Genomic DNA, 12,614 nt, shown 5'->3' with positions numbered 1-12,614 from the left:
TGTTGGGTCTGATGGTGACGGTACAAATACATAATCAAGGAGAACAGTCACCACTGTTTGGAACTGAAATACTTGATTGTAAAATTAAAAACCCTTGTGCTAGTGTAAACGTGAACCCAAACCTTAGTGAAAGACCTTCAAACTGACTGTCCAAGTGGATAAAGGAAGTCCAATTCAAGAATATTTCACTCTGAACTGGAAGGATTATTCATAATAACTACTCTACTAAATAAATCTTCTTTTCACTTTTGAAGTTTAGTCATTTTCATGTGTTTTCTCAAATTGACTTTATAACTTTGTCTCATCTTCTTTTAAGCTTCTGGGTCAGTGTATCTTTTGGTAATTGGATTTTCTTTTCATAAACAGAAGAAAAACTAGTGGTTAATTGATTTTCACTTTAAAATAGAAGAATTAAAATTGAATTTCAAGGCGTTTTTCTTTTTTGGTGTCAAAACAGATAAACCACATTTTAAAAAATGGATTGATTTTGTTTTCTCTTTCTAATCACAAAAAAGAAAGTTACTACCTGACAGAAATGGAAAAACTGACCAAAAATGCCTGTTTTGTTTTGTTTTTTTTTCATTTTCTGAGACTTGATGTTGTCATTTTCAAATAAAGAGGGCTAATGCCTAGGTCACAAAGATTCTAATGAACGATGGGTTTGTACGAATCTTCCAGTTCGTACAAAATCTAGAGTTCATAGACGTTCATGGAGGGAGCATGTCTACGATGTCCAGTTTTTGTACAAACCCATCATTTGTGAGAATCTTTGTGACCTCGGCATTAGTGCTCTTTCCTTATTAATTTGTTACATTTTGACAGATTTTTGAAATATTAAAAATTTGCCTTGGCTCCTAATGATCCATATTTTGATGGTTTATATCATGTAAATGGTTACAGATATCAATATAGATACTAGTTATCACTGATAAAAGTCATATATGGACTTTCATTTGTGTCCATGACCTTAACTCAAGGTCACTAATGTCTAGATTTTAACAAGCTTCTTTTCCGAAGCCACTGGTTGGATTCATTTCAGATTTTATGTGTTTCTTCCTTGGGACAATGTCTACAAAGTTGGTTCACAAATATCAATATAGCTCCTATTGATCACTGATAGAAGTCATATATGGACTTTGATTGAATTAGTTGAGTTCTCCTCCAGTGAAAGAACCACCCACTTGCATTTGTCCCATCTTTTATGTGACTTTTTTTCTGGAGCCTGTTCTTCTCCTGTATCTGCTGGTGTAAATACAGATTTCATAACATCCCATAATACTGAACTAAATGGACATGTCTTCCTGTGTGTGTTTTCAGGTCTCCAGCAGTGAACAGAGACTTTGCCCTAAGATTGTCTCGTCTTCTGAAGCTCTTGTTTCCACGGTTACTGTGTCCGGAGATCGCTCTGCTCGTCCTGCACTCTCTCACTCTGATGTCCCGCACCTTCCTGTCCATCTACGTGGCGTCTCTGGACGGTCCATCTGCCCGTCTCTGATTCATAAACACTAACTAATGACTCCGAACTCGTCATTAATCAATCGTATCGATCGTTTGCAGGTATGATCGTGAAGTGCATCGTTCAGAAGGACCCTCAGGCCTTCGTGCTGCAGTTGTCCAAGTGGCTGCTGGTCGCCGTTCCCGCCACCTTCATCAACAGCGCCATCAGGTTCCTGGAAGGTCAGCTGACCCTCAGCTTCAGGACCCGATTGGTCAACCATGCCTACCAGCTTTACTTCACCAACCAGGTCGGTCACGTCAAGGCGGTGTTATCGAAATAACAAATAATCACCTTTATAATCTGTACTGTACACTTTACAGGAAAATCTGTCCTAAAAAAACAAGTAAATGAAATCTGGTCTGATGATTTTCTGTACATTTGTTATTATCCTTTGTACAGACTGACACTAGTATTGAATTACTCATAGAGACTTTGTGTATTTGTAACCTGATTTATCTCCTTTGTCATGTAACTTCTTGGTTGCACCAGGTGACATGTTATGGAAACAAAAGGCACCACTGTTTTCTAACAAAACAGCTCCACAGTCAAACAATGACTGTTGTTCTTAGAATGAACCAAAAAGTATTAACTCTTTATTATGAATAGAGGTGGTCATGATGAGACCTGTTTACAATGGCACTGTTTAGTTTGTGGAGAGACGAAGTAAAGATTCAAGGTTCAAGGTATTTTTATTGTTCCCAAGGGGCAATTTTCCTTTACAGCCAGCAGTAAATAAGTAAAAATAAACCTAAAGGAACCAACATCAGTCATCCAACAGTCTATACATCCAACAGTATAAACAAAATAAAGAATAACAAGAACAAAAATTTGAGAAACATGAACAAAATGAACAGAAATAAACCAAGAAATAACATAAGCCAACAAATATGTTTATGTTTATGTTATTTATGCATTTGGCAGACACTTTTTTCCAGAGCGACTTACAGGGGAAAACCAATCAAATCACTCAATCAATCAAATTTTATTTATATGGCGCCAGATCACAACAAAAAAGTTATCTCATGGCACTTTATATATAGAGTTGGTCAAAACCAGACTCTAAGCCAATTTACAGAAACCCAACAGAATCTCAAATATGATCAAATTAAGCAAAAACAAAACAAAACATGACCAAAAACTTCAGAAACATTCACAAATTTTCACAAATTCCTCCCTCGGGCCAGATTGAACCCATTGGCTGGTCAGTTTTGGCCCATGGGCCATATGTTTCACTCCCCCGGTTTAGGACTTGCAGTCGTGGAAAAAAATTATTCGACCACCCTTGTTTTCTTCAGTTTCTTGTTCATTTTAATACCTGGTCCAACTAAAGGTACATTTGTTTGAACAAATATAATGATAACAAGAAAAATAGCTCATGGTAGTTTAATTTCAGAGCTGATATCTATCCGTTTTCCATGTTTTCTTGATAATAACCAAAATCACTTCAGTTCTTCCATCAATATCTATGGCATTGTACTGACAAAAACAGTGCTTTTAGGCATTCCATGCTTTCTTTTCTGTCCGTTTTAGTCACATGATACACACTAGGGCTGCATGATATTGGAAAAAACTGGCATTGCAATTTTTTTTAAATTTTGCGATATACAGTATATTGCAATATGAAAAAATACTTAGGAGTATATAATAGCTGTGTGTTGCTGATGTAAATGGTCAAACAAATTAGTTGTGTTTCCTCTCGTTGTGTCGACACAGAACAGGCGTTTCAGTTTCATCCTTCTTGTAGCTGAAATAATTCCAGACAAGTGACGTTGCTTTTCTTTTTGGCACAGAGTCTTCATTTTCAGTGATTTAATCTTGTTTGTTGCTCATTTTTCGATGTTGTTACCAGCGACTCACTCCATGTGCAGGGGTGTGGTCTGCTCCTGCAAACTGATTAAGAACGATTGTGATTGGTGGATGGCTGTGTGCAGTGTGTGTCAGGTACCCAAGTTGAACTTAGATGAGAACACATCGAGTTCATTTACCTCCTACATTGCAGGACCTGCGATGTGACTATTGCGCACATGTACATTGCGATGACGATGCTCAAACGATATATTGTGCCGCTCTAATACACACAGGAGTTCGTATTTGATTGCATAGCCATAGTTTCTGTGGACTTTTGATGGTCTAATAGTTTTTCCGTGCCTCTTTGTGACTCTACCCCCGTCGTTTCTCTGCAGACTTACTACCGCGTCACAAACATGGACAGCCGTCTGTCCAACCCCGACCAGTCTCTGACCGAGGACATCGTCATGTTCTCCGCCTCCATCGCTCACCTCTACTCCAACCTCACCAAGCCCATCCTGGACGTGGTGGTCACCTGCTACACCCTGCTGCGCACCGCCCATTCCAAAGGTCAGAGGTCATATGAGTGAGAGCTTTGACCTGCACTTCTCTGATTTAGCCACTGATCACCTCCTCTTCCTCCTCCTCCTCCTCCTCCTCTTCCTCCTCCTGCAGGAGCCAACACCACCTGGCCCTCCGTCATTGCTGGTCTGGTGGTGGCGCTCACCGCCAAAGTGCTGCGTTCATGTTCGCCTCGATTCGGGAAGCTGGTGGCCGAGGAGGCGCGGCGCAAAGGAGACCTGAGGTACATGCACTCCAGGATCATCGCCAACTCTGAGGAGATCGCCTTCTACGGAGGACACAAGGTGAACTCCCCCTACTGGACAAAATCTGTTACGGCATAGAAAAGGCTCAGCCTCCTCAGTTGTGTTAATTACCTCCGCCAGGAGGTATTGTGATCGCTTTGCTTTGTGTGTTTGCGTGCGTGTTTGTTTGATTTATTGTTAGCAAGATAACTCGCTATCATGATATATCACGATATATCATGATACTGTTAAAAAGGCAATTTTTTGTTTGTTTCTTTTTTAAAATGATTATTTCCTTGAAGAATTGAATTACACCCAAAATATGCATAAATACTAAACACATCTAATTTTATATCACAAAATTTCCTGTTAAAACTTAAATTATGTTTTACAGACATTACAGTTTAAGATCCTGCTCAAATGTTCATATTCTATTAGTTCATAACTAACATCATAACATTATTTTTGTGCAATCCCAACAAAAGAACTAACATCTGCCTCTCAGACAGTAAAAAGTGCTTTTAGGATGCTTCAAATAACCATTATTTAATGAAATAGTGTTAAATGATAATAAATAAAATATAAACCAAAAAAAATGAACCTCCGCCATATCTGCATTTGAAAAAATACCTAAAAATATTGATACAGTACTTTTTAATGTCGCTACAGTATTGTGAAATGAAATATCGCGATATATTGCAGAACTGATATTTTCTTACACCCCTAGTGTTAATGTTGATTTTAGGTGCGTTTGTTTTTTAGGCGTGGACAGTCCTGTTGATCATTACTGTCAAGTTTGGGTGCGTTTGTTTCACAGATGAAGGCTGTAAACACACTGAATTGTGTTTAAGATGATGAAGTTGAGTGTGTTTGTTTCAAAGGTAAGAAAGGCCCTGACCTTGATGCTAATTTAGAATTTGGGTACGTTTGATTTGCAAATACTTAGAGCCAGGCTGATAGTAATCTTTGGTGTGGGTGTGTTTGATATGTAAATGCTTGCATCCTTGTTAATAAAGTCTGGGTTGGGGTGGATTGGGTTTGTTTTGTAGATGGAGATGATCCCGTCTGTCTTGTTTAGGTGTGTTTGTTTTGTGGGTGGAGACGGCCCTGTCTTTGATGTGGAGTGGGGTTTGTTTCATAAGTCAGACGGCAGTGTGTTGGGTGTAAATATTGATTTGTGGGTGTGTTTGTTTTGTAGGTGGAGATGGCCCAGCTACAGAGGAGCTACATGTCTCTGTCGTCTCAGATCCATCAGATCCTGCTGAAGCGCCTCTGGTACGTGATGCTGGAGCAGTTCCTCATGAAGTACGTATGGAGCGCCTCCGGCCTGGTGATGGTCGCCGTGCCCATCATCACCGCCACAGGATACTCCAAATATGGTAAAAACAAAATATTACCCCTGAATGATCCAGAAACGGCAAACACACAGTGAAGCATGTGAGTGACCTTTGACCTGTTGGTGTGGTCAGACTCTGAGGAGGTGAAACAGGCTGCCATGGTGATGAAGGAGGAGGAGCTGGTGAGTGAGAGGACGCAGGCCTTCACCACAGCCAGGAACCTCCTCAACGCTGGAGCAGACGCCGTGGAGAGGATCATGAGCTCCTACAAGGAGGTGCACATGCTCCTCTGTACCTCCTCCTGGACCTCAAACTCCACTTGACCTCCTCCTTTACCTCTTCCTGGACCTCAGACTCCTCCTTTACCTTCTCCATTACCTCCTCCTGTACCTCAGACTCCTCCTTTACCCCCTCATGTACCTCCCACTCCTCCTCTACCTCCGACTCCTCCTGTATCTCCGACTCCTCCTTTACCTCCTCTTGTACCTCAGACTCCTTCTTTACCTCCTCCTGTACCTCAGACTCCTCCTTTACCTCCTCATGTACCTCAGACTCCTCCTTTACCTCCGACTCCTCCTGTATCTCAGACTCCTCTTTTACCTCGTCTTGTATCTCACACTCCTCCTTTACCTCCTCTTGCACCTCATACTCCTCCTTTACCTCCTCCTGTACCTCCTCTTGTACCTCACACTCCTCCTTTACCTCCTCATGTACCTCCAACTCCTCCTTTACCTCCGACTCCTCCTGTATCTCAGACTCCTCTTTTACCTCGTCTTGTATCTCATACTCCTCCTTTACCTCCTCTTGCACCTCATACTCCTCCTTTACCTCCTCCTGTACCTCCTCTTGTACCTCACACTCCTCCTTTACCTCCTCATGTACCTCCAACTCCTCCTTTACCGCCGACTCCTCCTGTCTCTCCAACTCCTCCTTTACCTCCTCTTGTACCTCAGACTCTTCCTTTACCTCCTCCTGTACCTCAGACTCCTCCTTTACCTCCTCCTGTACCTCCTTTTGCATCTCAGACTCCTCCCTTACCTCCTCCTGTACCTCCTTCTGTACCTCAGACTCCTCCTTTACCTCCACTTGTACCTCCTCCAACTTTAACTTGTTCCATATGTCCTGTACCTCCTGCTCTACCCTCTTCACTTCCAACTCCTTCATCACCTCCTCCTTAACCTTCTCCACCTCCATCTGCTCCTGTTGCTTCTCCTTCTCTTTCATAATGTGTGAGTTTACTTTGTTGAAAACAGCTGAACTGTTGATCCAGTTCATCCATAAATAAGCGTCATGTTTCCTCCTCTGAGGACAGTTTGTGGGTTTGATGTTTTTCTGCAGGAACAAATGAGGAGGATCAGACTCTGCAGAGGGAGGAGGTTTTGGTTCAAACAGACTGTCACAATATTAAACCTCTATTAAAAAGCCATAATCTTTTCTTAAACCTAAGTAGTTTTATTGACCAACTATAAAATGAAATTATTTATGTGAAACTGAAAATAATAAAAATCAGCCAAGTCTAAAAAATGAGACATACTCTTTATCCAATCAGGGCTGACACTGAAAAAATGTCCAAAAATAATGATGATGAAACAAAAAAATGAAGTTGTAGATAGAGGAGGGGGGGCATTAGTCAACCAGAGGCAGATGGTGGCAGACATGAAGAAAACACAGCATCCTGGATGATGAGGTCTGGATGGAACATTGCATCAATTTGCATCATCCTGTAACTGACTTTAATGCAAACACCAAACAGGTGAAAGAAATAACAAGCACACTGCAGACCACCACGACTCCTAATAATAATGTTTGGCCCTCTGGGTCTCCTCCTCATGTCTCCTCTTCCTCCTCCTCATGTCACCTTCTCCTCTTCCGCCTCCTCCTCATGTCGTCTCCTCTTCATGTCGTCTCCTTTCCACATTGACTTCTCCTCCTCATGTCGCCTCCTCTTCATATCATCTCCTCCTCCTCATGTCGCCTCCTCCTCCTCATGTTGTCTCTTCCTCCTCCTCATGTCACCTTCTCCTCTTCTGTCTCCTCTTCATGTCATCTCCTTTCCACGTTGACTTCTCCTCCTCATGTCGCCTCCTCTTCATATCATCTCCTCCTCCTCATGTCACCTCCTCCTCCTCATGTTGACTCTTCATCCTCATGTCATGTCTTCATGGCATCTCCTCCTCATGCCACCTTTATGTCATCTCCTCCTCATGCCACCTTTATGTCATCTCCTCCTCTTCATGCCGCCTCCTCTTCTTTATGTTGTCTCCTACTCTTCATGTCGTCTCCTCCTCCTCATGTCACCTCCTCTACTTCATTTCGTCTCTTCCTCCTCATGTTGCCTCCTCCTCATGTCATCGTCATCTCCTCCTCCTTTTCATGTTGCCTCCTCTTCATGTCATCTCCTCCTCCTCCTTATGTGTTCTCCTCCTCATGTCATCTCCTCCACCTCATGTCGCCTCCTCCTCTTCCTCATGTTGACTCCTCCTCCTCCTCATGTTGTCTCCTCCTCTTCCTCTTTATGTCATCTCCTCCTACTCCTCCTCGTGTTGCCTCCTCCTCCTCATGTCGTCGTCTCCTCCTCCTTTTCATTTTGCCTCCTCTTCATGTCATCTCCTCCTCCTCCTCATGTTGACTCCTCATCCTCCTCATGTCGCCTTCTCTTCATGGCGTCTCCTCCTCATGCCACCTCCTCCTTTTCATGTCATCTTCTCCTCCTCTTTATGTCATCTCCTCCTCTTCATGTCGCCTCCTCCTCTTTATGTCATCTCATACTTTTCATGTCGTTTCCTCTTCCTCATGTCATCTCCTCCACTTCATTTCGTCTCCTCCTCCGCCTCATGTCATCACCGTCTCCTCCTCCTTTTCATGTTGCCTCCTCTTCATGTCATCACCTCCTCCTCCTCATGTTGTCTCCTCCTCATGTTGTCATCTCCTCCTCCTTTTCATGTTGCTTCCTCTTCCTGTCATCTCCTCCTCCTCCTCATGTTGACTGCTCCTCCTCCTCTGTATGTCGTCTCCTCCTCCTCATGTCATCGTCTCCTCCTCCTTTTCATGTTGCCTCCTCTTCATGTCATCTCCTCCTCCTCCTCATGTTGTCTCCTCCTCCTCTGTATGTTGTCTTCTCCTCCTCTGTATGTTGTTGTCTCCTCCTTCTTTTTATGTTGCCTCCTCTTCATGTCATCTCCTCCTCCTCCTCATGTCGTCTCCTCCTCCTCTTTATGTCCTCTCCTCCTCCTTTTCATGTTGCCTCCTCTCCATGTCATCTCCTCCTCCTCATGTCGTCTCCTCCTCCTCCTCATCATCATGTCATCTCCTCCTCCTCCTCATGTCATTGCCTCCTCCTCCTCCATCTCCAGGTAACAGAGCTGGCAGGTTACACTTCTCGGGTCTCTGAGATGCTGGATGTGTTTGAAGACGTGAAGGACGGAATCTACCGGCGTTCTGCAGACCGAGAGGCGGAGGAGTCAGCAGGAGGAAGAGGAGGAGCAGGAGAAGCAGTAGTTCAACATGGTCAGAGAGTCTGTGGTCGTCTGGAGATCAGAGGTACAGACATTAACACACATCTGCTCACTAAGAACTGTGTCATATGGTTATAGTTTTATGTAAATATATTTGTGTGTGTGTGTGTGTGTGGGTGTGTGTGTGTGCAGGTCAGGTGATCAGTGTGGAAAAGGGGATTCGCTGCGAGAACCTGCCAATCATCACACCAACTGGAGACGTGGTGGTGTCCAGCCTCAACATCCAGGTAACAGCATTTCTCTGTTTACATAGTACACTGGGACAGATTTTATTTTTTACTCATTTTCATTTAAATTTTTTGCTCATTTTCATTTTTAGATGCATCCGTGCATCACTGTGAGAACAATTATCCATCAGTCTTGTCATTTTCAGGAGAATTTTAGTTTGCTATACATCAGTACAGCCCTTATCTCCCAGATTTTAATAATATTTTAGAAAAGTTCAGACTACCTAAAAAAATTGCAAAAAAAGTGCAATAAAGCATAAAAAAATTATTCCTAAATACAGAAATGTCATGGTTATTACCCTCAAAACTCTAAATGTAATAAATACGCACAAAATCCTTACAAACCTCAAATAAAATGACATCACTTCCTGTTGTGCATAAAAACCAGTGAATAGTTCATGCACATGTTGAATGCGTGATATGTAGGACTAACGCTTCTGGTTTTTATCTCATTTGTTTGCAGTTTTACCGGCATCTAAAAGTAAATAAACCGAAGCACAGACACCCCTGGAGGTTAAAACAATAAATAAAAAAAACCCAAAGGGTTAAAATGCAATATATGTGGAACACTCTGAGGGGTTTTCCTTAAGTTTGGCGCAAACATTTGCTTGGCTTAACAATAAAGGTAGATTTTTAGTCCCTGTAACGTCACAAAACTCATTTTGGTCATTCACATTTAGGCGTTTCTGTTAGCTATTATATCAACAGATTAGAGTACAAGAATAGTGGATGTGTCTGATTGAATTTTCTGTTCATGGAGGCAAAAAACAAAGCATTCTACAGAACAAAGAGACAAAAGACTTATAATCAAATATACTTTCTTGAGTTTCTATTCATCCAGTTTGTGTTTTTTTGTTGTATCAGTTCAGCTGCAGACTATCCTACCTGTGTTTTATTCTGAGAGTTTTTTTTCCGACAGTTTAAGTCTGATCTTTGTGTCCAGTATTTTGTTTGCTGTATTGCGTTGTTTTATGATCCATGTCAGATATGACCTTTAATGCTGTTAAACATAAACCTAAATATAAAGATAAAGATAGAGCTGTGTAAACTCTTGTCATATCTCCTTTGATCCATGTCCATCTCCAAAGAAACATCCATAAAGATAATAATAACCATAACAATAATGAGTGTGTTACCAGGTAATTGAACAGTAGTGAACAGAGCTCACACTGAAAAATTTAACAGTCAAATGTAGAAATAAGTACTTAAAATAATTAAAAGAATATAAAACAATGTCAGTAGGATCAACATCCAAACCTAATGAAAGCAAAATTAAAGAAAAAGAGATGACATTACATCATAAAAATAGTGAAAAATGATACATTGAGGTTGATTTCCAGGTCAAAAGCAGGAGGATGGTGGAGGAATTAGAGGAAAAAGCAGAGCCTTCAGTCTGAGTGATGCAGTGGAGTCATGTGACCACACGGTGTCACTGTTAGACAGACCAGCAGCCTGTCTCTGATTGGTTCTGTCATGTCCGTGTCAGGTTGGAGGATAATAATAAGCCCCGTCTGTTTGGAGTGTGCTCAGTGCAGTGGCCCTGACTCTTGATCTCCCGTTCTTCGTCTGGATTTTCCATCTGTTCCTCTTCCTCTCATTCCTTCCATTTCTGACAGGGTTCAAAGGTCAGAGGAGACCCGGCAGCTCATTAGCATCGACTGAACCCTGGATGTGTGTGTGTGTTCGTGCACTGACACACAATAGTGTGATTATAGACGGACGAATGAGTCAGAAAGCAGAAGAAGAAGAGAGACATTGAGGAAATCAGACAGAAACTCCTCTCTGTCGTCTGAGTTTGACCTTTGACCTGTCTTTTCTCACAGACTGTCTGTGATTGGTCTGTTTTTTCTAAGTGTCATTAGAGTCTGACTGATAAAAATGTGTTAACCCCCTCTGGTTCCTGCAGTAACATTCCCCCAAAGAAAGAAAACTCTCCAAAAGAACTTAGGAGATATCCAGAAGATACAAATAAATGGAAAAACCACAACTCCCAGGGTGCATTTCACCCACAAACCTCTAGAATCTGAGTCTCAGATCCTGTTTTTTTTTTAAATATCTCTATGACCTGCTTAATTTTATTTTTTTTTTTTTGCATTTTCAGTCGATTCACTGTTAGATTGAGGCTTATTCTCCCTGGAAGCTGCAGCTGAGAATCATGGGTATTGTAGTCCTTATATGTGGTGTGTCTTTCAGGTGGATGATGGGATGAATGTGCTGATCACCGGTCCAAACGGCTGTGGGAAGAGCTCTCTGTTCAGGATCCTCAGTGGATTGTGGCCCGTCTATGGTGGAACCCTGTACCGACCAGAACCAGAACACATGTTCTACATCCCACAGAGGTAACACTACGACTGGTACAGAACGTAAACAGACAGGATTCACAATGAGACGGTCCACACACGTAGAATAGAGTTTATTTTTGTTTTGATATGCGCATCATTACTGTTACGGGAAGGACATCTGAAAGTTTATTTTAATGTGAAATGCTGCTACAAAATGGGCAGTCTGTCCCTGATATATTCAGCAATTTTGTGTTTCATGCATAGTCAGAATGTAATCTGATATGTGAGGATTTTTGAGTTACTTACGGAATCTGACATAGGAGTTTAGGGTAGGTGAAGGATGGAGTAAGGGGGCGGGAGATTAAAAGTTAAACTTCATCCCACTCCTTTTCGAATGGTTTACTTTAGTTTTTTATATAATTCTTTTGTTGTTTGATTGTATTGCAAATATTCAAAATAAATGAACAAACAAACAGCTTTCCACAGTGTCTTAGAACCAGTCCATCAGTCCAATAGAAACAACTTTTTCTACTTCTTGCGGCTCTTCTGGGTGTTTTGGCTTTTATAATCTGTACCATCTTAAAATATGCATGAGGATTGTGATAATGACTTAATTGCTGCAATCGCACTTGATAAAAGAGTGGGAGCAAATAAATAGAAGAACCAGAGGGGTAGAGTGTCCCCTGTCTCTTCTTAGATTAATTTGCTGCTTAACCCTTTATTGGGCAAGTGATAATTTTGGTAATTTCTGCACACATCACAAGACAGTGACATCAACAGTTCCAGTGAGGACAGTGAGTCCACAATCTCAGGTCCAATGTGGTCTCCAGTGTCTGTAAGGTCCACCTCTGCATGAACAGTGAGTGGACCTGCTTTGTTAGGTACCATGAAGTAATGGTACTAATGTAAGGAATGATGTTCAAAGGGATCATGTGGATGCGGACAGGGGTCTGGATCAGCACTTTTGTTGGTCTAATGTTCTAAAAACAATGTTCCTTTCACCTTAGGTGTGTTTTCTTTGTATTTTTACTTCCACCAAGGAACGGCCGAGGTTATGTTTTCATCAGGGTTTGTTTGTTTGTTTGTCTGTTAGCAAGATAACTCAGAAAGTTATGGACGGATTTTGATGAAATTTCCAGTAAATGTTGGTACCGGCACAAG

The 12,614-nt window shown here is 41.7% G+C and overlaps 1 protein-coding gene across 1 annotated transcript in view; it reads left to right on the top strand.

The window, feature by feature from the left end:
- The window catches only part of LOC115422285 (ATP-binding cassette sub-family D member 1-like), a 30,836-nt gene that overhangs the window by 6,072 nt on the left and 12,150 nt on the right, over positions 1-12,614 (top strand). The window contains 9 exon segments of the mRNA XM_030138527.1: positions 1,318-1,475; positions 1,558-1,745; positions 3,682-3,856; positions 3,962-4,152; positions 5,291-5,471; positions 5,562-5,704; positions 8,783-8,969; positions 9,077-9,171; positions 11,365-11,510. Of these exon segments, the coding sequence (XP_029994387.1) occupies positions 1,318-1,475; positions 1,558-1,745; positions 3,682-3,856; positions 3,962-4,152; positions 5,291-5,471; positions 5,562-5,704; positions 8,783-8,969; positions 9,077-9,171; positions 11,365-11,510 (1,464 nt within the window).

This window comes from Sphaeramia orbicularis, chromosome 7 (genome assembly GCF_902148855.1).
Source record: "Sphaeramia orbicularis chromosome 7, fSphaOr1.1, whole genome shotgun sequence".
Taxonomy (NCBI): domain Eukaryota; kingdom Metazoa; phylum Chordata; class Actinopteri; order Kurtiformes; family Apogonidae; genus Sphaeramia; species Sphaeramia orbicularis.
This window is presented reverse-complemented; position numbering and strand designations above follow the sequence as displayed.